General features: G+C 43.1%; 1 protein-coding gene across 1 annotated transcript in view; it reads right to left on the minus strand.

Moving 5' to 3' along the window:
* col18a1a (collagen type XVIII alpha 1 chain a) overlaps positions 1–26,445 on the minus strand; it is a 33,819-nt gene continuing 7,374 nt past the window's right edge. The window contains 39 exon segments of the mRNA XM_034573650.1: positions 1–1,309; positions 1,488–1,603; positions 1,794–1,991; positions 2,328–2,645; positions 2,743–2,775; positions 3,004–3,132; positions 3,330–3,394; positions 3,584–3,737; positions 3,942–4,076; positions 4,170–4,204; positions 4,328–4,378; positions 4,744–4,774; positions 5,511–5,585; positions 5,928–5,999; positions 6,314–6,367; positions 6,470–6,505; positions 6,672–6,749; positions 6,864–6,923; positions 7,442–7,477; positions 7,864–7,983; positions 8,181–8,216; positions 8,472–8,570; positions 8,708–8,734; positions 9,280–9,351; positions 9,492–9,623; positions 10,395–10,439; positions 10,680–10,742; positions 10,870–10,992; positions 11,171–11,221; positions 11,346–11,423; positions 11,551–11,613; positions 11,750–11,776; positions 11,938–12,144; positions 12,849–12,875; positions 13,576–13,706; positions 15,886–15,964; positions 20,455–20,526; positions 21,974–22,063; positions 24,095–24,636. Of these exon segments, the coding sequence (XP_034429541.1) occupies positions 1,096–1,309; positions 1,488–1,603; positions 1,794–1,991; positions 2,328–2,645; positions 2,743–2,775; positions 3,004–3,132; positions 3,330–3,394; positions 3,584–3,737; positions 3,942–4,076; positions 4,170–4,204; positions 4,328–4,378; positions 4,744–4,774; positions 5,511–5,585; positions 5,928–5,999; positions 6,314–6,367; positions 6,470–6,505; positions 6,672–6,749; positions 6,864–6,923; positions 7,442–7,477; positions 7,864–7,983; positions 8,181–8,216; positions 8,472–8,570; positions 8,708–8,734; positions 9,280–9,351; positions 9,492–9,623; positions 10,395–10,439; positions 10,680–10,742; positions 10,870–10,992; positions 11,171–11,221; positions 11,346–11,423; positions 11,551–11,613; positions 11,750–11,776; positions 11,938–12,144; positions 12,849–12,875; positions 13,576–13,706; positions 15,886–15,964; positions 20,455–20,526; positions 21,974–22,063; positions 24,095–24,636 (3,974 nt within the window). The 3' untranslated portion in view covers positions 1–1,095.

Raw genomic sequence — 26,445 nt, forward strand, 5'->3', positions numbered from 1 at the left:
TGTGGTTGAAAAAGACTTTAATTCAGTGCCTGGGAGAAACAGTACAGCACATATTGTTATAAAAAAAATGGACATCCACAGGTTGTGTCTCTGGAGTTCAATGCAACGCAACTGCAGAGAAAACACAACTGCCCCTTTAACAAACTGGGTTTTTCCTGTTGGGTTTTCACTCCAGCAAAGATTAGCCTCAAACTAATCATCTCCAGCTTACTCACTGCTTCTCTGGTTTTTTTTAGAAAGTGGGGAAAGAATCATTTTTTTAGTTTATTCATTACAGTAGTGTTTGTGGAACAAGGTCATTTCAATTTGGGGAGCGATGTGAAAGCATCTGAAGATCACAGGGATATATTCGTAGAATAGTGTGTAGAAAGGAAGTGGTCGACGATATGAGTCCAGTCCCGGTTGTGTCTGATCAGAGGCTCTTCTGGAAAAAAGAAAGAGCTGCTCTGTGCTGTGTAGAATATAAATGTGGGTATTTAGCTTATTTTTTATATTTTTCCTAATCTTCTTACATAACTTCATTTAAAAATAAATATCTATTATCTTCTTTCAATTCAAAATAGTCCTTAAATGTTTGCTGTACCCCATCATAACCCACAATTCTAAAATGAAATAGTAAAAAAAAAAAAGTGGAAATGATCCATACCTAAAAAATAAAAACTGAATGGATATAGCATATTTTTTAAAAACAGTTCAAAAGTTAAAAACATTGATAACGTCAAAATAATAACATACAACAAACATGTAATATACAGAATTAAAAAAAAAAATGGATACAATTTGAGAATGTGTTAAGCTTCATCGCTGCTGTTCCACCCCTCAACGAAAAATATTTGCCAGTGCCCTGAAGATAAAAACGGACCAACGCCCCCCCGCCCCCCTCTGTTCGACCCATCTCTTTGGCGTTCATGGAGGGGGAGGAGCAGACAATGCAAAGCGTCTCTGCCAGGCAAAAAGGAGGCAGGGCCAGTTCACTGGACGCTGTGTGATCACAGGGAATGTGATCAGGGAATTAAACACATCGTCTGCTCGGACAGTAAAAACTGGGTTTAACTCGGGCGCGGAAACAAAAAAGAAGAAAAAAATGGACGGGATTTATTTTTTGGAGGGTGATACGAAGGCGTTCTCGATGCAGAGGACGATGTAGGAGCCGGAGCAGCTGCTGGAGGTTTGCTGCAGGAGGTGGCCGCTCTGTAATGATGAAGCCAGACCGGTGACGGCGTGGTCGCCCGCTCGCCATGTTTCACAGTAGTGGTCTGTTTGCCTGTGGCCTTTGTTGCTCGATCCATGCCAGACCATTTTCTCTGGCCTGTAGCAGAAGCAAAAACAAGAACAGCTTTAGAAAACCACACATCCATTATTTGTGTCCTACAAATTCAAAACTGACTGGAAATGAAAAAGAACTGTCCTTGCAGATGAAAAGGAGATTTGGGCTCACACTAGATTAAAAGCTACAGGATGCTGTACTGATCTTTTGACGGACTCACCATGCACTGTCCCTGATGATATCTCTACCGTCGAACGAGTAGATTGGTACATTATCCCTCATTTTGCTCGCGTTGTCTCCAAAGATCGACTCCCAACTGCTGAACAACACTTGGTCCTGAAAGGAGGAGAAGATAATGTTGAAAATGACATTTTCTTCTTTATTACTGTGATCTTCAGGAAGAGGCAAGATACAGAGAACACTGTTTATTTTAGAAAAACTGTGAAAACAGAGCAGTAACAAATAAATGACATGTACGCCAATGCCCTTCAGCCGTATCGCTGCGTCCTCAGCAGCAGTATCTCACCTTCAGGTTCATGATGGGGAGGCTCTCCCTGTCCGACCTGCGGACGATGGTGTGGAGGTCTTGAAGCTTGGAGGACAGGAACGCTCTGTAGGTTCCCTTCAGGCCCACAGCACGGGCCTGCTGGAAGCACAGGAAGTCTGCCCCGCGGATCCCTCGCATGTTACCAGTATGAGGGGCGTTCAAGGCGATGATGTGTAGCTGTTGAAGACGGGAAGAAGGTTTATGTTAGAATGGCAGCCTCTCTTCCACCTGCTCTTCTTACAGATCAATATAAGGCTAATTATTTTAATAAATTAAGTTTATGAAAGTACATCCAGGAGTCAATTTGTAGGGGGGTGAGGGGGATTCAGTCCTCTTTGATCCCTGGGAAATAGATCGACAGACTGATACCAGACAGAAATCACTGAGCCTTAAAGGTCACGTATCTGAGGCTGGGGGGTTTACACCAAACTATCCTGGATCTAAGTAACAAACTCCCTAATGAAGTGATTCATGTATGTACATGGTGAGTTCTCCTGGTCCAGATCTACTCACTCCTGTTCCAGATCCGTCCACATGGCCCCCAGGCTGTGGAAGAGCCGGGCTGGGTCGTCTCTGTGGAGTGACTGGGTATCTGTTGCCAGTGTTCTGGGCTAACCTTCCATCTGTCTGACCCGTTTGTCTGGGGTCTGGGAACCTGGGATCGTAGTGTGGGGGGTACACGGGTTCGACGGCTGGTTGAGGTGGAGGCTCAATGGGACGAATGGCAGAGCCGCCCTGGGAGTAATGGCCAGCTCCGTTGTTGTGGGACCGGTCCTGGGACTGAGGGTAGTGGATTACAGGCGGAGGCTGGACCTCTGCCACCTCGTTCTCCTAGTAATAAAAAAACAGATTCATCAAAAAGATGATCAAACAAACAGTAAGCAAAATCAGCTTTTTCTGTTTTGATCTTTTGTGGAGTTTAACTCACCAGATCTCTGAAGAATGGTCGGTAGTCTCCGAGCTGAGGGGGGGGGGGGGGGAACAAGTTATTAGGCAAGAAAACACTTTGTGACTCTTCTCAACAAATAGAGAAACATAGAATTGAATTGAAGTCAAATAAACACAAACAATCTTGAAAACAAGTTCCTGCTGAAAGTTAAGCTCTTAGTTTTAAAGCCTGTCATGAACAATATGATACGATTCAGAGCATTCATATTTCCAGAGGTGAAAAACAGATGTGGAGCTGTACCATGACTTGGCGCAGTCCATCTCGAACTCTTAGATACAGGTCTGATTTGTCGATGATGTAGATGAGGCTGCCCTCTGCCTGACGTCTGGCTGAAGAAATCATTGTGTCATACGACCTCAAAACTGTGATCTGTGGAAAACAGATAAGGACATAAGATTCAGTGTTTGTCTTTGATCAGATTCTGTATTTTCACTACAAATTAGATAAGAACTGGGCCAGTGGGCGGATCATGATGAAGTTATCTGTTGGCTTGAACGTACTGACAGTGTCTGCTGAGAACTCACAATTAATGACAGAATTATAAAAAATGCACTGATGGTACTTACACCAGAGGAGGAACCAGGATTTCCAGGTGGGCCAGGAGGACCAGGAGGTCCAGGGACACTGACGGCTTCAAATTAAAACAAAAAAGTTTGTGTAAGTTTTGACTTGTGAAAAGCTCCAGCGGTCAACAGAACAGTGCAGCAGCAGGAGGCAGTAGCTCAAGGTCTGACTCTATAGATGCTGTGTTCATCCCTGAAGGCTCTACAATGTCCTCATGAGTTTGAACTGTATAAACATCTTGAATATCTAAACTTACAGTGATTGGGCCTATATGGTCCAGGCTGCGAGCTTGTAGGCCCTGGAGGTCCAGGTGGTCCCGGATGACCTTGACGTCCATCGTAACCAATGCCTGGTGACCCCTGTGGTCCCTGGGGCCCAGAGGGGCCTATTATGGAATCTCCTTTGGGACCCTTAGATACAAAGAGGAAAATCTACATTACTGGAACATGACAGGCACTTTGTTCTTTGCTGCTGGAACACGGCAAATTTCCCAGTTGTGGGACTGATGAAGGATTAGTTGATTTTGGAGTTTATATATTTATAATAAATGTATAACAGGAGGCCTGAATGAATGAGGGTTCATTCCTGACGGACATTTCACTCTCAGAACTCACCGGTAGGCCTGGTTTGCCAGGAGACCCCGGTTGGCCCGGCACGCTTCCAAAACGTTGGTCATAGTAACCACCACCAGCAGGCTCTCCCTTTTCTCCCTTCACACCTGGATCTCCAGACTGTCCCTTCATTTCATTCTGTTGGGAACAGTTTTGACATTAGGATGAGTTCTCTTCCTACAGTACATCCATCATACTAATAAAACTGACTGTAGCAAGAAGGTGGTTTACCTTGAATGTGTAGATATCAAAATTAGACGCTGTTCCTAGAAAAAAAAGACACACAACAGACATTTTAGTACAAACAATTCCCTTTAAATCAATCCTGCAGTAGAGAGGATTTCAGCCATGATACTGTGTTTGTATTTTATACAAAGTTTAGGAGTCACCTGGGATTCCTTGAACTCCTCGGTCACCACGTTCTCCTTTTTCCCCTTTAACTACAACAACAACATGTAACACTGTTAGACGCAGTCTCCAACAGGTGTGTATGACATCGCCACTGCAACACTGTAGTAATCTGATATATCGATAGTGACGTCTTTGTTTTATCAGTTCATTCTCCACATCTGGTAAGACTTGACAGTATAATCTCTTAACAATACAGCATATATCCTCTTCAGGCTGAGGCAGCTGGATCCAACCTAAGTTAAGACAGAACTGTTTATCTCTCACAGACACTTCAAATCTTTTCTAAATCTCTCTTCCTTATGCCTTATTAATTCTCCACTGTGAACCCTCTCTGTCTTACAGCACTATGTGTTCGGTGTGTGTGTGTGTAGATGTGTGTGTTAGAAGGCCATACCTTGGTAATTCCTTGAAGTGTCATCATATCGCTGAGAACAAAAAAGAGAAAATTACTTGATGACACCAGCAGCAACAGAGGAAAAACATCTGTGCAGGTTTTAAGCTAAACTATGCAACAAGGCTTTAACAATAATACAGGCACTCAACCAATCAGGAGTCAGACTCAGCTGTCAGTCATGATGTTTCACCCTGTTTCTATAGCATCAAATAACTAATTCAAACTAATTTTACATCAGTGTGATAAGAAAAAGTGTAAAATGACATGAACCATCTTTGAAAAAACTATATTTAACATGTCCTTCTGACGTTTGGTTCATGTCCCATCTACCAACATGGAGGAGTGGGACCTATACTGCCGCCAGCCACCAGAGGGTGATCCAGATGATTTAAACAAATACTCAAATCCAATCAGGTCTGTAAATACAGGTCCTGTCTAACATCTCAGGAGTTTATTTCCTGTGTATTTCCCTATAAACTTGCTTGGATACAGCTAACATGGCACGTGAGGACTACAGCCATCTGTGTTGTGTGTCCTGAGTGGGAAACTATGATTGGTTGTTGTTGTTATGAGGATTGAGCCAACACCAAGCATCAGACAGTGTCAGAGCCGTGTGTGCATGTGCTGAGTAAGTGATTCAATATGATTTGGTTTAGCTCTGAGCCACCACACGATACACGAGAGACATGAGCTGTTGTTTGAACACTGACTGCTCCACAGAAATGTCTTCATGTATCGTTAATGTGTTTAGGAACGTGTGTACTCACGTTGAAGCGGTCCAGAGGAGTGGGTGGCCCTGGGGGTCCAGGTGGTCCGGGCGGTCCTGGAGGTCCAGAGACTCCCTGATGAAAACAAAGTAAATTCCCCCCTTTGTCACTATTTGATGCGTCGATACAGAGTGACTCTCATCAGAACTCTGCTGCGAGCCCATCAACAGATTTGACAGTATTTTATTATTGTTGGCAGCTGCTGTGACACAGTGATCGGTCACATTGATCTGAAACGTTTAACAGCTTTGACACTGACTCTGGACGAATCCACTCCCTGAGGAACTTCGAGCAGTTGAACACCACTTGAAAAAGAGATGAGGGGATTTCGTAACAACTTTGTCCTCTAGGTCTGGGGCCTGGACAAGATGATCAAGTGAACCTATATGAGGTGTTGTTGATTATATGAATACTCACAGGGTAACTATAGCCGGTACCAACTGTCACGTCTCCTTTCTCTCCCTTGTATCCATTTACACCAGGGCGACCCTGAAGGGAGAAACCAATTCATTAATTTGTTCCTGCACATTAGAAAAAAAACAAACCCATGAGGTTAAAATATAATGATACTGGTGAAACCATAAACACTACGTAATCAGGCTTCAGAAAGTATTCAAACCCCATGTACATTCTGCATTGGCCCAAAAGGTCACATATCTATTTAGAGTAAAATTGACAACAGAAGTGTGTGAAAAGTAAAGAGGTCTGAATAGTTTCTGAAGCCCCTGTTATAGAAACAAAGAGTACTTATTGATATTTATGAGTAAATATAGCAACATAAAACTCTAGGAACGAGCACTTACAGGTCTTCCAGGCATTCCAATTTCACCCTTTATTCCAGGAGGCCCGTACTGGCCCTGCAACAACACATCATGAAATACAAGACAATGAGATGAATGGATAAAAGTTTTTAATTAAAACTCTTTTGGTGCAATAGCTTGAATATCAGATAAACTTACAGGAGGTCCAACGGGACCAGAAGGTCCTCTGTCTCCCTGCAGGGGAAAAGAAGCTGATCAGTTTCAACAGTAAATGTAAGACCGTACTCTTACTTATACTGTAGTATGCTGTAGACTTAAGGTACATGCATGTATTTGCATGTACAGTATGTGTTTTTAATGAGGGAATTATAGCCGACAACACCAGAACAACACAACTCACCTTCAGGCCACTCAACCCGTCCAGATACAGGAGATTTCCATCAGGTCCGATCACCAAGCCGGGCTCACCTTTCTCTCCCTGAGCATAGAACAAGACAACACAGACTCAGTTACAGTTCTGTTGTGAGGAGGAGGAGGAGGAGGAGGAGGAGGAGGAGGAGGAGGAGGAGGAGGTAGAAGATGAGGACTTTACCTTCACCCCAAAGCCAGGAGGTCCTGGGTCACCTATGTCCCCCTTTGGTCCCATAGGACCCTGCAGAATGACAGTGTGACAGTCAGTGTTCATGCATTGCCAATATGGTACAACTGTACAAAGAAGTAGTAAATTCAGTGGATGTCACACTGTACATTTTCTGGAAGCATCATGGGTCATTGAAAGAAAAATGGGCTGATCTGAGTGTAACGATTAAATCAAAAGACCAAAAATACAAATGAATTGATCATTGTAATAAGTATTATCTGTAAAGCTTGAGCCTCATATAGATTTCTACTCTGTCCGAAACTATTTACTCCTTTAAGAGTAGGTCATACTTTATATCTTTGTAAAATTCTTAAATATTTAGGAGTTCAGCAGGGAAATAAAAAGTTAATGTTGAATGCAGCATAATGTTGGTTTGGTCTGTAATTTAATTTGTATCTGCTGAAAATTCCATGAACTTCTCATTTACTTATCTTAAGGATAAACTCACCAAAGATGCATATCAATAAACTTCACATCTGTGGTTATAACAGGGGAAAGGTGCATTGATTATGAAACACAGGGAGACTTACAGGGAATCCAGCGTGACCAGGTAAACCAGGTCCACCCTGCACAGGAAACATTACATGTTACATTTAGCTTCAGTTGAAAAGATGAAGCTTTTGAATGAATACTACATCTCTCTCTCTCTGTGTGTGTGTGTGTGTGTGTGTGTGTGTGTGTGTGTGTGTGTGTGTGTGTGTGTGTGTGTGTGTGTGTGTCCTTATTTATGCAGTCCTGCTTCAATGCAAACATTACACACACATATTGTTAAGCACAGCTACAAAGACTAAGCTGAATTTGCATGAGAAATGTCATGTTTCAGTATCACTGAGCAAATTTACCTTAGGCCCAGCACTGCCGACGCCTCCGTCAGACTGCAGAGACACAGACAGAAGAACACAGTGAATGAGAATCAGCTGCACACTGTCACGATGAAAGCTGCTCATGAAGCACGTCACTGTGTTTGTCCTCCGTCACTTACGTTTCCAGATGTAGAGTAGACGATTTGTCCTGGTGGTCCAGGTGGGCCTGGTGGACCCTGGAGTCCGGTTCCATCTCGACCCGTTTCTCCCTAAAACCACAAGACATCAAATACTCAATTCAACACATGTTACACACGTTAACACACATTTTGTGTTTCAGGATGACAATCAGACATGAATCAGCAACAAAATCTTAAAGTTTCTGCAGTGAGCATATAATAATGTATATTTCCTGTATATTTAAAGACTAAATTAACAGATATTCAGGTTTACAGATGATATTTACCCTGTCGCCTTTGTCACCGGCGTCTCCCTTTGGCCCCTGTAAGATTCAACAAGCATGAAACAGAAGAAAATAAAATTAAAAATTAATACATGACCAATCCCAAAAATTTCAAATCAAATCAAAACAAATAAAATGTTCTGAAAGATCAAGTGACCTTATTAGAACGTGTCATGTCCGTCACACGGGTTTCAAACATTAACATAATACTATGTGAGCTCCGAACAACCATGTGAGCTCTGGTATCACAGTTTGAGTCAGAAGACCAGGTCTAGAGGGAAATCCCGTGTTTACCTGAGGTCCCTGGAAGCCGTCCAGCCCAGATCGCCCCTCTCGTCCTGCAGCACCTTCACTGCCCTTCTGACCCGGCATCCCAGGCAACCCAGGTTTACCCTACATGTTTGAGTTATAGTGGTAAAACAGACAAACACCAATGAAACATGCACAAAGAACGATATTATAAAACCATGTACTGACAGTAAACAGCAGCAATAGAAGAAAAGAAGAAGAACAAGTGATTATTTACTCACAGGAATACCAGGGAAACCAGGAGAACCCTGAAAGCACACAGCAGATATATATTGAAACTTCCTACTCAAGAAATACCTGTTATTTATTACACACATGTAAAATATAGACATGTATTAAATAAATGCTAAGTTGCTTTAATAGAAAGTGACATTTTAACTGACAGACTTTATGAAAGCTTGGCCAAATAGCCTATAGGATTAAATTAGACTCATAACACAGTTTTTCACAATTATACAAGTTATTAAAAAATAATTCCGGCTACACCCATTCCATGTTCACCTGACTTTTTGGTTTTCAGGTAAATTGCATTATTTATGTTGTTGTTAGAATCTGTTGATTTATAAACCCTGTAATTGAATGAAGATATGCCATCAACAGCCAGCAGGATTGAACTAACCTAATAACACAGAAGGATCAGTCTGGTGAAGTTAAGTTACTGATCATTGTCAATGAAAACGACATTTAAATATAAAATGAAAGGTGGGTGCTATTCTTTTTGAATGTGAGGTTGTGGTGATGTCACAGATCACATAGTCCTGTAGTCTTATGTTATTTAATATGCAGCTCTAACCTGTCTTCCTTCAGGTCCTCTGACACCAGGAAGTCCATTGCTGAAACCTCCTCCTGAGCCTTCCATGTCATCCTGCAAACACCGACAGGGATGTTGTGACAAACAGACAAACTCTCTGAGACTAAACTTAATATTCTGAGTAATAATCTTTTATCATGAATTGTATTTGACAGTTGTTTCAAGCAAGATCTTCAGCCTGGAAGTGAACTTACAAATCCAACACGATAACTTGGTCCAGGAGGTCCGGGGGGCCCGGGTTGCCCCACCGGTCCGATGGGTCCAGGTAAACCAGCGAGTCCGGACTCTCCTGCACGTCCCGGTAAACCAGGGCTTCCCTGATCTCCCTGTGGGACGATAAGACAGAGATAAAACCAGTGTTCAGAGTGGATAAATAACTAAAGGCAAACACAAAGGTTTCATCTTTAATGACGTGCGTGTAAATAAGGTAAAGGAAGGATTGTTGTTTCGAATGTGTCGTCACAAAAAAACTACTAATGCCTGTGTCGTGCAGCATTTAGACACAGAACAGAACTAGTGAGTGTTTCAAAGTGCAACTATCACTCCACAAACACCATGCTCATTTCCCCGGGGATCAAAGATGTCACTAGATGTTAAATCAAACCATAGCCAGCACTCAGATTAAACTTGAAGTCAAGTCTGCAGCTGACGATATTTGACAAACATTTGCATATTGTTAGACGACACAAATCCCCTGTGACGTCTGACGTGTACCTGCAGATGGGACGGCTTAGGAGAGGAAGAGGAAGAGGAGGAGGAGGAGGAGGAGGAGGAGGAGGAGGAGGAGGAGGAGGAAGAGGAGGAGGAGGAGGATAAATAGTGAGGCAGCAGATTGGTGAGAAAAGAGAAGTAGGAGATTGGCTGGAGAAAGGAAAGGGACGGTAAAGGTTTAAGAAAGAGTCGACATCTCAATCTCGTTATCAAGTGGACACGGTTTCCTACGGTTCTGCCTCAGAGAAAACTTGAATCTAAGTCTCCTCTCAGGACTATAAAGAAGTCTTCTCTACTGGACTGTGGAACTTATTGCAAAGTGGCAGCAACTTTAGGGTAAAATTTAAAAAAAGCTAATTGAACATATGAAAGTCATGAATCTGCACCTTCTCTCCAGCGACTCCTGGAAGACCCAGCTCGGCTGAATCACCCTAGAGAAGGAAGACAAAGACAAAACATGTTATTTAACTGAACTTTGACTCAAACTGTGACATAAATCACAGCTGGTTAAAGACCTGTTTGTCAATTGGATTTGGTTTTCATCATTTAAGTCTCATGTTGACTGTATGTATAGTATCGAGCAGCTTTGTGGATTGAATTCCAAGGATGCTAAACATTAATTCTGGTTATTGTCTTCAGAGAAGAAAGAATCAGTTTCACAAGGAAAATACCTTTTCTCCCTTGGGACCAAGAGCTCCTGGGAGGCCGTCAGTACCCGGTAAGCCAGACAAACCCTGGAGGCCCAAAAGATTTGGTTCAGGTACACAGATGTTGTTGATTTGGTTAGAATGTGAGTTCTACTGTTGCATTTGGGGAGTTATTTGACCAGTGGTGGTTAGAGACACAAGTATTGACACTTACAGGTTGACCAGGCACGCCATCCTTTCCTGGTGGACCAAAGGCTCCAGAACTCAAGGCTGTGCCGGCTGTGGCAGGACCAGGAGCCCCGGGGGGACCAGGGACACCTGGTGGGCCAGGTAGTCCCTACAACAAAAAAACATGTAATCAATTTACACTGATCTGTGATGAGTCCGCAGGTAAGAAGCTGCTTTACAGAGAAATTAAACTAGAAACAGAAATGACTTTCATCAACAATTAATCTGCTGCATGCTTTGATTTTAACAATCAGGACACAAGCTTGTTACAGTCAAACTAAACTCACCCGAATGGATTCCAGGTCGGGGAAACCTGAACCCTCCATGTCCACAAAGGTCTGAAATACATCAGTTCAAATCAATTGTATTATTCAAAAAATGATTCACAAAGGCCGACAGTTCTCTGCTGATACAAACAGTGTCTGGATGTTGTCAAGTATGTGACTGAGGAGATTCACTCACAGATCTGACTCCTGATCCAGGGGGCCCGGGAAGTCCTGGGACCCCCCTAGGGCCCGGTTGACCCTCTCCACGGCCTCCCTGTATGAACAAGATCATTTAGACTCAGCTATTCATATAACTGGAATTTTAACTTAAGGGATTTCTTCTGTTATTAAATTGTACTTGTGCTCTAAAGATTTTTTGTGAATACACCTGAGGATCGTACCTTCTCTCCTTTGGTTCCAGTGTCACCTGGGGTTCCTGGGAAGCCCGGAGGTCCATCAGCACCCTGTGGTGAAGAAACCATAAAGTCAGGCCACTACTTTGTCTCAAACTAAACAACCAATCATCACACAACCTTTTGATTATTAATAACATGTAAAGCCACTGATCAGTGTTTCTATTTAGACAATAAAAAAACTTACAGTTTTTCCATCCTCACCAGGATCACCCTGCAAGATTGAAATAAAGAATCATTCTTCTACAACACAATTGGGATCTGAGAATATACAATACAGTATAAATAAAATCAACATGGCCTCAACAAGTTCCAGTTGAGTATAAGATTTAAAAGTCTGTGCTTTAAGAAGAAATGTATCTGCGGTCTACTAACAGGCTCTCCATCAGCTCCTGGTGGTCCCCCGGGGCCTGCGACACCTTGTGGTCCGGCTGGTCCTCGGGGTCCAGGCGCTGCCGAAAGAACTGAGCCATCACTGCTAACTGAAACCTCAGTTGGAGTTCCTGGAGGGCCGGGGGGGCCGGGGGGCCCAGCGGGGCCGGAATCCCCCTTCTTTCCTTGGTAGCCAAATCCTGCGCTGCCCTGGAGATGAAGAAACAAATTAAAATAATCTTTTCCATATCTGTCAATTTAATTATTTTTAACAGTTTTCTGAGCCGTGACTTTCAAAGAACTTTTCCAATAACCAACACGCTGACATGAGGAAGCAGATAAAAATGTTAAGTGAAGCCGAGGGAAGTATTAATGTGTGATGAGCTCAGTCTGACTTAAATGTTAAGTATTTAACAGTGAGTCGACATCAAACGTTCTAGTTGTTATTTCTCATCATGTCGTTCTGATCTCTAATGATGATACAACAGTAAAAGCATTAAGGTGTTAAGAATCTTTGTAGAATTCAAATGAAGCTATAATAACATCTGTGATGTGTAAATACATTGTGATTAACTCCTCCTCCGTTTATTTGAGGCTCTGTTTTAAAACCAGAACGGACGAATGAAAAGTCTGACACAGCAAAACGATTCCTCTCATCTACAAGGAAATCTGCTGACATTTATTATCTCTCACTTTGCTGTAAACTCTGCTCTGGAGCAGGTTGGTGTTTCAGCATTAGTTACCATGGTGATTTACCCCGGTAAGAAATGAACCAGCTGTGAAGGACTGAAAACTCTGAGTTAAACCTGAAGTTAGCTTGATAACTGCAAATCCTGCTTCTTAGCACAGGACCCTGTTTTACTCAGGGATGGGGATCAAGACCAACAGAGAAAAAAAGATAATCTGTAACTCACCTTCAATCCCTTTTCTCCAGGTTCTCCCTGACAATTAAAAAGAAAAGTGAATTCAGTGACAACAGTGACGTACAGATCCACAGACACATACACTTCATGGAGAATTTCCCCAATTGGGTGAACACACATATATATACAAAAATCTAGAATCAAATCCTATTTCAAACACCGACCCCTGAAATTATTTCTAACCATATCCTGATTACTCTTATTATCACCATTACATCATCATCATCATCATCATCATCATCATCATCATCATCATCTTCATCATAACTCAGAATGTAACTTTTGTCGATCAGTGGAAATAGTTAAATTTGTGTATTTGTCCTGTGGCATGTTTCAATTGTATCACCTTGATTTGTGTGTGTTTTTATGTCTGTATCCTGTTTGTCCTTGTCTCTGGTTTGTGTCTTTATGTTGTTTTATGTCAGAAGACATTGAATGAGAATGACCTCACTTCAGAGGAATCTCCTCACAAAGACAACAGAGCAATTACACATAAACACACATCTGCACACATCTTACTCCTATCAAACATAACATATGTAAAGAATGAAAATAAAATACATGAAATGCAAAATCTAAAACAAGTCTTAATCCATTGCATATGCTTTCATCAAATCAGGACTAGCAGCGCCCTCTAGTGTTTGTCTTTGAGACTTTTCATTAAAGCTCACATTCTCACAACTGATCACCAAAAAAAATAAATAAAGAAGATCCAAACCTTCTCTCCACGGGCTCCCCCCCGAGAGCTGGAGCCGGAGCCTGATTCTCCCTTCGAGCCGATTGGTCCCCTGTCTCCTTTCTCTCCTCTGTCCCCGCGGTCACCTCTCTCTCCTTTAGTCCCAGCTGCTCCTGGAACACAATGACAAAGGTCAGAGCCTTTAACGCCCTCATGAAAAGACTTCTCACAAATGATAAACGATCGTTTCCCACGAGCCCAACAACAAACAGGACGTTTCCTGCTCCCAAGAGAAGAAGAGGAAGGAAAATGACTATTTGCTCGATGTAGCAGGAATCCCAGTGTGCACGGCTGCGATTTATAGGCCGTGTCAATGTTCGAGGTGGTAATTGAGTACACCTCCCAACCATCGCATGCTCCACCATCCATATATTTATTTTCTGGTGTAAGTCGATTTGACTCTACACTCCTCCAGCTGAACGTGTCGCTTTCCCAGTGTATGAAATGCAGCCCACTCCTGTGCAGAAATCACCAAACTCCATCACTGCTGACATGCACAGCAAAATGATGTCCACTGCGGGGAAGCCTTCCGCAATATTTCACCCCAGCGGTTACAGTTCAGGAGCAGAAACATGGAATGCATGCCTCTGAATGAATAAATAAGCAAAGAACATGAATCCAAAACCATATTTATACAGTTTTTAAACCCGAACATCCAGATTAAGCAACAAAACCATTAGATCCACCAGCAAAACAAAACCTGATACAACTGAAAACTCTTAAAGCCTGAACCTCCCACAGTTAAATTCCTCTGACCGATACACAAACATGTCCACCACCGTATGAAGCAGATTAATTCATGCATCCTCGTGCTTGTGTGCTTTTCAAATCCATGTGAGGTCACGACTTGCACACAGGACAGGAAGGAGTTCTGTTTTCAACTCCCTTCGACCCACCTGCCGACCCCGGGAGTCCTGAAAGGAGCTGGGAGTCACTGGCTGAAGGCAGAAGACAGTGTGATACATTAAGGCTCCAGATTAACAGTATAATACTTTCTTGTATTACAAGACGACCTAAACTTAGAATCATTACCTTCTCTGTTCATGTTTAAATGTATGTTCTGTGATTTTATATCTGTTAGTCGTGTCTAAGTATGTTTATTTCTGTGTTATTTGTCCCTTATTGTATCTATATTTGATGATTTGTTTTCATTTGCTCCCCATCTTGACCAGGACTCCCACAGAAGAGATGTTGTATCTTACTGGGAACTTCCTGATAGAATAAAGGATAAATAAAAGTTCACTAATGTAGCTTAGGGCTCTCACTTTTTATTTAAACTTTGAACCTTCATTCGACTGTGAGGGGAAAGTTCGACCTGTTCGACCTGGAAAGTTCGACCTGTAAGTTCGACACAGTCTACAAGCACATCAGACGTCTGAAGTAGTTTCTCTCCTGATCCAGCAGAGGGCGCTCACTGTCAGCTTGACCTATTGCCTGCCCTCTTGACCTCTCAGGGAAGCAAGTCGGTAAGGTTTTGTAGTTTTGCTATAAATGAAGAGCTATTCCAATATATTGGATGATCTGATTTTTAGAAAAAGTGACAGCCCTACCGCGGATTCTAAAAACATTCAGTATCCACAGAATACTTCTTGATACACTGTCATTTTCTTCCTTATTCATGTAAACATACACTCTTCTACAACCTTGAGAGTTAAATATAAATATATAAATGCAGCACATTCGTGAATATAACTTAATAACAGTTACAAGTAATAATTTATCCAATTTGATATTGATTAGTTATATCTTTAATATCTTGATTTAGTATTATTGTTGATGCTTTATTAAAGGTAGGCTCACAAAACATAACATGTGTATTCTTGTGTACTTTATGTGGGAGACTGTGATCACACCAGGTCCAAACAAATACACAAAGGTACTGAAGGTGAAGAAATGAAACCCATGTCATTTTTTTAACATACATGCCTAATGTGTCATTCCTGTTGCCACCACCAAACGGCGATAGAGATCAATTGCATTCAATGTACACAGTAAGCGATGAGTGTCCACATACTGCGTTAGCCTGGATGTCCACTAGATGGAGACGTGTGGCAGTGAATGTGTTTCTCAGGTGAACTCTACAGCACCATGAGCTGTTAGCCCCCCCCTCCCTCTACCCAGCAGGTAAGTCACATGTCAGCATGTGGACGAACAGCAGCTTCCATACATCTATAGAATATATTCATATTCTCCAGCTGCTGTGTGCACAATGGGCTAACTTGATAAAGATGGTCTATAAATAACAAACAAACGTCTTTTCAGGAGGTGTTGACTGTTTCCAGTTGAACTCACCCGTCTCTCTTGCAACAGACGTCTCCTCTTTCCTGCTGAGCGGCGGCATCGGAATGGGCCCAGAGGACGGGGGAGCGGTCTGCAGGAAAATGAATCATGCAACAGAGACGGACACATGTTTAAAAAGGGCAATCGATGACATTTAGTGAACTGAACACACACACACACACACACACACACACACACACAGACACACACTGCATATCCCTTCATGGGAAAATGTTGTTCTTGTTCATATTAGTCCCAAACAAACGCAACAAAAATGACTCATGCTTCCGCCCTGTGCTACCATTCAACCGCACTGATGTTTATAGCTGGAGCAGCCAAAGCTCTATTTCTAACTGGTGAGAGACAGTTTCCCAGCTCGGCACCGAGACTTTTTTTAAACACGATTGCGTCAACATAACAAAAAAGACTGATTACAACTCGTGTCTCTTTGTGTGAACTTCATTAAGACTGTCAGGAAACGCCGGCCCCGACCGAGTCCACACACTGATCTCTCCTGCAGCTGCAACATGTCCGGACCAAGAGTTACAGCGACACCTGGAGGACAACAACTGACACACCAGCCTCAGTTAGTATTTGAATATAGGGAAGGATAGAGTGTGTGAGGGGCTTGAGTAGAGAATGCAATATAAAAAGTGTCCTCACTAAGATAGAATTACAAAACTTGTGTGCCCCCCCTCTTTCTGCCTAGTCCTTGTCTTCTCCTTGTCTGTGTGTAAGTTCTGTGGACAATAGAAAGACAGGCCTGCTGTGTGCTGTGGACTGAAGAGAAGCAACAGGAGCAATTGAATATTTGCTCAAGTGGGGGGGGGACGGGGGGACGAGAGGGAGGAGACATTTCCCCCCCCCCGTAGCTCATTCTTCACCGGTGACACATCTCGAATTGTCACCTGAGGAATTCAAGAGAGGAGTGGGAAAGAGGAGGTGGGCGGGGGGGTCTTGTTAATCAACCATTAACCAGTTTCCTCCCTTGGAAACTCTCCCCCCCACCCCCCCGGTGAGTTTCACAGCACTGACTATGCTAAGAATTCAGACCAGACCGTTCCTGACAGTTCTAAGTTGATGTATGTATTAATGTGATGAAGAATACTGGGCTTGTTCGGGGATGATCGGTGGGAGGCCCCCCCCCCCCCTTTAGGACATAGTGTTGACAGACCTGACCCACACAAACCCGCTGACTTTAAGAGCAGGTATGCAGCTCCGTTGGAAATCATATTCCACCTCTGCAGGAGGGGAGCTTTCTTTTCCCAGTGCAGGTCTGATGAGGCGCACAGAGGAAACGTATTAGTGTTTTTCGCCGGAGGATAAAGAAATAACAGTCCAGCTGTTTATGAAATGAAGCAGCTCTGACTCTTATCTGACTCTTGTGCAACACAGAGAAAGAAGAAATGTAGAGAAAACAAATGATGTGAGGAGAAACTTGACCCCACACACACAAACACACAAGAGAAATATTACTACGCATCAACATTAACTCGTTTAATAACCTTGACCAAGGCTGGAAGATATGACTTCAAATCAATGTCACGGTTAATGGGTTGTACTCTGCTTTCATTATGGTCACAACTACACACCTAGTTGTGTGACTGTATCTTGTATATTTGGTATAAAAACATCCCAAAGTACTCACAACTTGCTCTTTGGTAGTTCTCACTACAGGTTTTTTCTCCAGGGCCACACACACATACACACACAGGGTTAAACAACACCAGCTCTGCTGTCAAAGCTGGGAACACAGTTTTCCTGTCAGATGAAACTTTGCTTCTTGGTATTTTAATTTAAAGAAGTAAAAAGCAAGGCTCTTGAGGATGTTTGCCTTTCCTATCGTATAACATCTCAGTAAACAGAGCATGATGTAGCTGCAACAGCATTTTCCACAAGCTGTTATTATAAAGATGAAGAAGAAGATTAGATTTGATCCTTTCCATTTTATCTAAAAAGTACTTAGTAAATCAATTTTAAATCTATGTTTTATTCTTTACTGAGCATCTGTTGATTTAAACAGTTTTGGGTATATTTTTTTATTTGAGATATGTGTCATATGTTACTGTATTAGCAAAAGCTGTGATTCGTGACTGAATTCAATTGAGCTGCTTCACGGTCTAGTATTTTGAATGCTGGCTCACTGTCACACGGTCACGTCTTACTGGGAAACTCCACTGGGACCTGAACAGAACCATTGTTAATGTCATCAATCAGACGTGTGACCTGTGCAGACACTCGGACAGTCAACATGTCTGCAGTGAAAAAGGACTTCAAATGCAAACTTCGAACAATCTGTAAATATGTTCACATTTATAAATCTGAGAAGATTCCATGTGGTTGAATGTCATTCGTGAACATTATGGATATTAGACTAGGAACTAACTAACTGTATCAGAAACAATAAAACACACAGCGTTAAGTTACTGTTGTTCTACAGACAAGTTTCCTCTTTAGGTTCCACGCTGACTTTAGAGCAGTGACACTTTTCAGGATGACTGACGAGCTCTGCCATCCATCACCATCAACTCCAGGATGACAAAATGGAAAGTTTCCCTTATACAACTCTTCCTGTCTCACTTGTCTCTGCCCAGACTTGCCATAATTGCAGCGGTTGGACCATTGTGCAGAGTGCGGGTTATACTTTCTGTGAACACACATCAAGTGGAAAGCAAAATAAAAACCTCAGCAGGTAGGAATTAGACGGCAGCTGTTGTCTTCTGCATTACACTGCGTATTACACCATGCAGAACAGATGGAAAAGCCCCTTGTAAAACCTACAGAGCATCGAGATGAAGAGGCTTCCGACTCCGAGTACCTGACCCTGCCCCCCCCCCCCCCCCTGTCTGCTTCTCTAACTCTGTTTCCATCTCTGTCACTTCCTGTGTGCAGCTGATTGAGAAACCAGTCAGAATAACAAAACCTTGAAGCGGGATTCAGAGGGGGTGGTGGGGGTTCTTCCTTGGATCAGATCGAGTCCAAATTAACATCTGGTTTTTCCTCCTCTCCACTATAATTGTGAGTGGGAGTGCACGCACGCACGGCGGCGGTGGTGGCGGCGGTGGCGGCAGCGGTGGCGGCGGCGGGGGGGAGCTCGTGCTGCGGTGTGTTTCAACTTGCGTGGCTATCTCTGAGGGTGGGAAGACGTGAGTGGGTGTCTGTGGAATTCGATCGTGTGTGTGTGTGTGAGAGACAGAAAGCAGACAGAGGAAGAATGGAGGAGCAGAGAGATAGACAGAGTGACAGATGGAGCGATGAAGGAAGAGACACAAAGACACAAATAGACGCAGTGATTCAGAGTCACCCGTGTCAGTGTCTGCAGAAGGAAGCGTTATCTGCTGCTCTCTGTTCGTTCCAGGTCTTCATACAGGTGAGAAGTCTCCAGCTACTTGAACCCGGAGCAAACACGCCTCACACAACACCAGGAAAATCTCTTTTATTCTGAATCGCTGTCCTCAAACTTGCAATAAAAACGTCTCCAGCTGACCTGACTTGCTGTGGTTTGCTATCAGCAAATGAAATGTGATTTAAATTCAAAAGGATTCATTCTGTGTGGGCAACTTTCAAACACACCAGTGTTTTTTTTTGTATACTCAACAGGCAACTCTCTATGTAAAAAGGTCTTTGTCTCTAAATGTATAAGACAGAGGCAGCTCCGTTTCCAGGCGTCCACTCAGCAGTTTTTAATCTCTCTTGAGGGACCAGCGTTCGCTCGCTTACACTCGCGCAGTAACTCGAGACGTGAGTGGTACGTCCAGCACTGGGATGAGAGAGGCACAGTCTGCTGTTTGGGATCTTTGATCATCTTTAGGGAGAAAAGCATTTCTCATCCATTCGTTCTCATTTTTACTCTCTGGTGCACTCTTGATTTTACAGTTTAAGTTCCTGAGCAATATCCTGGAAGGAAATCAATCAACAACGTTTCAATGTAAAAACATTATAACTGTTTTCAGACATGAACTCTGACATTTCTGGAAAATTATGTTTGACATATTGTGGAATTTCCCTTTCCCATATGAAAATGCAACAGGATATTGTCAGTTCAGACACGTTTTTACAGCAACAGGAACATTTGTGGAAAGTTCAGGTGAGGGCCGGCACATGGGGAGAGCGTGCACATGGGCCGGACCCGACGTTTAGATAATAACAGAATTCTGTTTCCTGCACGTCGTCACCTGCGTCAGTCCTTATCGCCAAAAGCTCTCGTATCTCGAGTGTCCTATGGCTCCTCTTTCCCATCCTCAGATATTTGTATCCCTCCAGTTTCGTGTCTGGTGCATGTTAGAAACGTCATCAACACACCCGCTCGTTCGCTGGGAACCTTCTGGATGTTCTCCTGGTATCACTCAGACATTTTTGGGACATTTTACCAGGGGGCTGGCCGGAACATTTGCATTCTCACATACAGACCTTCAGGAAAATCCCACGTCTTTCTCAATATATTGTGTGTTTCTGTCTCTGCGGCTTAATGAAGTTCATCCAGTTCTATTCTATACAGAACCATTTAGTCGAATTTAAATAACGAGGAAGGTAAGTAGTAGTAACCAAGTAGAAGTAAAGCGAGAAGAGGTTGTTCCATACCGTCCATCTGCGATTCTCCACAGCCGGTCTGGTGGGTCTCGGTGCCTCGTCGCCACTTCCGTCACCTGAAGCCTGAGGAGACCAAACATACGGTGAACATTTAATATTAAAAAGTTAGCTTTGAGCTTTTTAACCTACTACATTTTACAGTGCCCCTTGTCTTTCTACCATAAGTATTGTTTCAATGTTGTTCTTGAATATCTGGACAAATATCTTTTCTGATGTGGATGAGTCGTCTTTACCGGCAGACACCTGCGTCTTTCTAGATAAAAGACACATCCACTGGGAATGCAATCCCCCCCCATTTAATCCAAACAACATTTTACGATTTGATGACAACAAGCAGTGGAGTCTTGAACTTTATTCTCTCGGTTGGTTTGTGGTGGTCTCGGCGAGGGGGAACAGCTGTGACGGCAACGTTTGACTAAATAACAGTTAAGGCTGCTGGTGGGCTGCAGAGAGGCACCTGTGTCTGTGTGTGGGTGGTCAGGGTCAGCGGCTCCTCGCTGACTCTTATCTGCTGCAGATTTACTGTTGGTTATAAGTGAGGCAACACACTGGAATACATCGGTATCATTTCATCAGTCGTGTTACTTCAGGACAATATTCTTTAACGTTTGAAAGAAGCAACGGGACGCTGCTTTCAAACAGGGTAAACAAAAGCAGACTTGTCATTTGAGATTTTGATGTTATTACCGGTGCAGAGAATATTTGACGAGTAGAAAACCTTTATCTTTTGCCAATGAGATCACAATATAGTAGTCGTCTACATAGAAGTAATTTTATAGTGAAGTAAGGGTTCATTAAAAGAACAGAATCCTTTTAAAATAAAAGGTTAGTCATGTTAGGTTAACACAACGGTTTTGGGTAACTGTCATGTGATATTGTTGCCGTGGGACAGAACAGAGACGCTAATAAAAGCCTAAACTCTATTAGTATCCACTGTCTTCCTAGCTAGTTGGAAGAAGAAAAAAAAATGAGTCATAATGATTACAAAATATAAAAACAGCAGTTTTCATCTGCCTTTCGATTTTCTTTGTCCTCACATGATTCCTGAGGTGATAAAAACAGACAGACCACAGGGGACATGAGCACTTAAGTGATTTATTAATTTTTATTTATAAAACTAGCTTGAATCAAGATCCTTTGTGTGCTTCAACCACCTCCAGGTATGACGCCCGTTTCAATTCCGTGCCACCATTGCTTTGACGACCAGGGGCTGAAAAGTTTGGGAACTTCCGCAGAACTTCAGTCACATGGAGTCAGAAGGTTCTGTTTTTCAACATTTGAAATGATATGAACCAAATGACCCTTTGCATCATCTAAGTATCTACATTTCTTGAAGAACAAAATGTACGTTGTGCTGAACAACCCCTGCACTCTCTGTTAATAGAGGGGGGGGGGGGGGGGGGCAGGTTGACATTTTGGTAATTTGGATAACGGGTGGGACATACCCCTCATATCCCCTCAAATCAACTACTGCATGTAGGCTATTATCTTCTAAATGTGATGAGCTCACCATGTCGGAGTCGTCCCCGCCCTCGTCCTCGTCACAGTATCTCTCAGCAGCTCGGGGGTCTCCCACCAGCCTCAGCTCCTCGATCTCCCCCTGTTGGAAGACAAGGACGTGGCGTTTTGATGTTTGATGATAACGTCAGAGCAGCACACACACACACACACACACACACACACACACACACACACACACACACACACACACACACACACACATCACATGTCTCACTTTCAACTTATAACTATGGATATTCATCTGTGCAGTTCCTGCTCAGGGTTTTGGCAGCAGCTCTCAGGGAATTCCCCGTTTCCACAAAATCAGAGGAGCTCTTGATGTCTACAGTTTTGGCCTCGACCTGTGAAGGGCCTCTATCTCTGCCCCACACACACACACACACACACACACACACACAGTCATAATCTGATGTTCCCACACCGGATGCTCACAGATAGTATGAATACTATCTTCCTATCAAAGGGCCACTAGCTCTGTATGTGTCGGTGGTTTCTCCGCTGATGAGTTACTTGATGTTGAGTCTTTATGTCCTGAGAAAAGAAGTCTAATGCATTTTTCTAAAGAACTTTGATGTCAAATAGCTAAAGCTCTTTGACATTGTACTTCAAACTGTCCTTTAATGATCGTACTGATGTAGCTGACATGTTATGGTCTTTTTCAAACAAACGGCTTCAGATCTTTACATTTAATTACATCCTCTTCACTGAACTGTCCCTGCAGCAGGATTTTGCCGGCGATGCATGATAAGAAATAAGGACAAATCATATTTCGGAGTGGAATGTACATTTTATAAATCCAATATGTAAATATTTAGAAGCGTAAGAAGCCAAGTCTTAATGTGATTAGGTTAATTAAATCCACAAGACCTCAGGGGCCGACAGTGCTAAGGTCAACTAACAGCACATGGTCAGCGGGACCCGAGAGAAGATGTTTTTAAGTAAGAACTTTATAAAACAGCTTTTTGAAAACACACCCATTCCAAAGGAAAAAACGTAGATGAACTCTTCAAACGCAGCTATTAAAAAGATCAAAACATTACATCTGAGAGAGGAAGTAAGAAATGATCTAGACAAATACTATAAACTTTAATTCAATTTTTTTATAGCCAGAAGGAAAGTATTCATTTGGAATTTGAAAGTTAAAGTGTTTATAGTGTTTTCCTTTATGTCATATTCCTTTAATGTGACACAAGATACTTTTCAAATAAGAAACGCCCTTTATCTGCTCTTAATGGTTTCAGTTGTGTCCTGTTAACATAAGAAGCTCATTTACGTCCATGTAACCAGCAGGACTCTATATTTAGAAATGCTGAGACGTATAGGCTGCAAGTTAGAGGACGACCATCACGTTAAAGTTTAACTCAATGTGAGAAGGACACCGAGGCCAGAAGGTCATGTTAGCACCTAATTTCAAATCTGACTTCAAAAGCAAGGAGGTGATGAGCTATCTTTTGTATCGGGGATTAAACTTGTGAAACTCTTTCTAAAGAGTCCAAGTGTCTTTTCCCCAAAGTAAGAGAAGTTTCCCTCAACACCAAGGAGTACACAGAGTTCTGTGGTTTTCCCTTTTGTGCCCATGGTTTATTAGCCGCCTGAACAGAAACAGAATGAACAGCCATCACAAGTTACATATTTCTGCTGGCACGCCTGGTCTGAGCAGGGAGCCACGGCTGAACTACTCTCACCCTTTTACAGCTGAGGTCAACATTTGCTGCAGTCAACTGCCGAGCTTTACTGCAGTCAAACGACTCCGGCTAATTACGTCCCAGCTGTGAGCTTTTCCAATTATGTGCAGACAGCTCTGAGCAGGACGGAGCCGTGGACATTTATGTTATGCTTTTGGAGTCGGCCAATTTGGGCAATCAAGTCATATGAGGGTTATTCAGGCAAGAGGTTTCACATGCCTGACTATGGGAAATCAAAACATGACACGGCACCTTTCCAGAGATTCCTGCAGCAGGACTCACCATCACGTTGCTGTCAGTGTCATAGTTACTCAGAGCCAAGTATTTATTTATCTGAATTAAGGCTTTTAAAATACATTAGTTATAACTTATTGGGTTATATATCCCTCAAATGAAAAACAGACAAAGCATTTGTATATACGCACCAGGAACTTGTCGGGATCCGCCCCCCCAGCTTGCCCGACGAACACCCCAGCACCGGTGTCCAGCTCCATGTCGTCCGGGGACCTCTCAATGCGCTTCACCAAAGGCTCCGTGGCACAGTTGTGGTACAGCATCACCTTGTCGTCCCTCACAGCGATAGCGAACCGGGTCCAGATGTTCCTCATGGAGGGCACGGGGAACAAGGCTGCTTCATACGACCGCTGCGAGCCAGGTTCTGTGTAGTACAGGCTGATGGTCTGGTCTCTGCCCTGTACGGGCGACAGTTTAACACCCACGTACATGATCTTCTGCGAGGCATCTGTGACGGAGAAGACGACCCCCCCCTTGTCAGAGGTGGGCTTCAGGTTGAAGATGAGGGAGAAGTCTCTGTGGAACGGGCTCGGCAGGTGGGCGCGTGCCAGCTGGCCGGTGTTGGCTTCGGGGCCAAAGACATATCTGGAGCTGTTGTCGGGCCCAAAGACTCGGGTGATCTCTTCGGGAGGAGGATCCCCGATCAGCTGCATCAGGGAGACTCCAGTGTCTTCTAGAGGGGGGGGGGGAGAAAATAGATGTTAGGCCCCAATAGGCATAAAATACAGTGTGGGTTAGAAGGGAGGGCAGCAGGACAGGGTGTAAAGTTAGACAAGGCTCTGTTGGTGGTTGATTTAAGGTGAATGTGTGATCAATGTCACTATGACAGATGTCTTTGTTCTACTAAAACAAAATTTAAATCAACATCTTAACTGGTGATAAAGTTCTGACAGTTCTTCTCAGGGGAGGAAAAACAAGCAAACACAACATGGAAGGGTTGACGCTCCTCAAATAGGGCCAAAGGATGCAAGGGTTATAAGAGACCCTTAAAAAAAAGGTAAATCACTTCAGGAGACATTTTAAGTTCTCTAATCCAAATACAAAACCAGCTGAACCCTAAACTCCTACTTCCTAAACTGTAGGATGATCCACACAGGCAGCGACCTGGTGATACTGTGCGTGACTTGAGAGTTGATTGATTTAGCTCTCACAGTAAATCTGCCACAGGCGCTAAAGCCAAGACGAAAATGTGCAGAGTTGTTAGGATCTAAATTCATATCTCTTCAAATGTCTATAGCAGAAAATCACATATTTTGAACCTTCATCAATCTCCTGTTATATTTAGATGGATATCTATGCATCAATTTCCTAAAGGTACAACAACAAAAAAAAGAAAACTCTTCCGACTTGTGTGACATCTGCTGAATGTCAGGGCCCCGGGGCGCAGGGCCCAACAGCTGGGGCCTCCCGCATATCCGTGCTCAGTCTTCCATCACCCTGGGTGACTCGGGCGAGGTCAGCACATAATTATCGGAGGCGTTTAGGAAATGCAAGGAAACACAAAGAGCGGTGTGTGTTCGTTCACACCCACGTCAGAGGCGGTATTACGTCAACCTTTTGTCTAGATCTCTCTGCTTTTCCCAAAACAATATTACCTCATGTTAAAAGGCAAATGACCAAAAACCACTGTTTTGGGAAAACCACTTGATGCAGTTTGTGGAGCTTTGAAGAAACGCTTTGGTTCACCACCTGGTGACTAACGTGCTCGGTTCAAAGGCTCCCCTCTGCCCGACTGCTACAGATCAGTGGGGTCTGCAGTCGGCTTTGTTGAGAGCATAAACATGCAAAGTGTTCCGCCGGACCCGAGGCGCTGCTTTCTGCCTTATAACCACGAACAGCAGTCTGAATATTCTGAATTCTGTCTAAAGAATATGATGCTTTCATTTGGGTCTAAGCTATAACAGACAACCCAGTCAGGCTGTAACAGGACAGCAATAAAAATACCTTACAGTATTACCTCGGAAGTTCACCTGGTGCCAATCTGACATATATTTAAAAGTGACGCTCATCACTGGCTGTAAATTTCAATATGTACAAATGTCAAAATATGGATGAAAATAAAGCATGAAGATGTGTCCAAAGTAACAAAAAAATGGAACAGCCCATTTTATAATAGCTACAAATGTCTTTTTTGCATCATTCTCTATATAAATTAACTGTAAAACAATCCTCCTCAGTTCAGATTTAAATAGGATCTTGGTAGAAATTCCAATAACATAAGAAAAATAGCATTGTTTAGGATATTCGGCGCCTCATTCAAAGAGGATCTTTCCCATATCCATCTAAAGTGCCATTGGGTAAAAACCTAATAAATCTGTCTGTGGATAAAACAGATGTTCTCAGTGGAACTCCGGTTGAGAACAGCAGGTAGACCGAGGGTCCTCGACTCCTGCATGGATGGCAGTAAACAAATTAACTGTCATTTGCACCGGGGCCGACCAGATGTTTACTCTGATAGAGTCAGAATGAGAAAGCTCGAGGG

The sequence above is a fragment of the Hippoglossus hippoglossus genome, chromosome 21 (genome assembly GCF_009819705.1).
Source record: "Hippoglossus hippoglossus isolate fHipHip1 chromosome 21, fHipHip1.pri, whole genome shotgun sequence".
Lineage (NCBI taxonomy): Eukaryota > Metazoa > Chordata > Actinopteri > Pleuronectiformes > Pleuronectidae > Hippoglossus > Hippoglossus hippoglossus.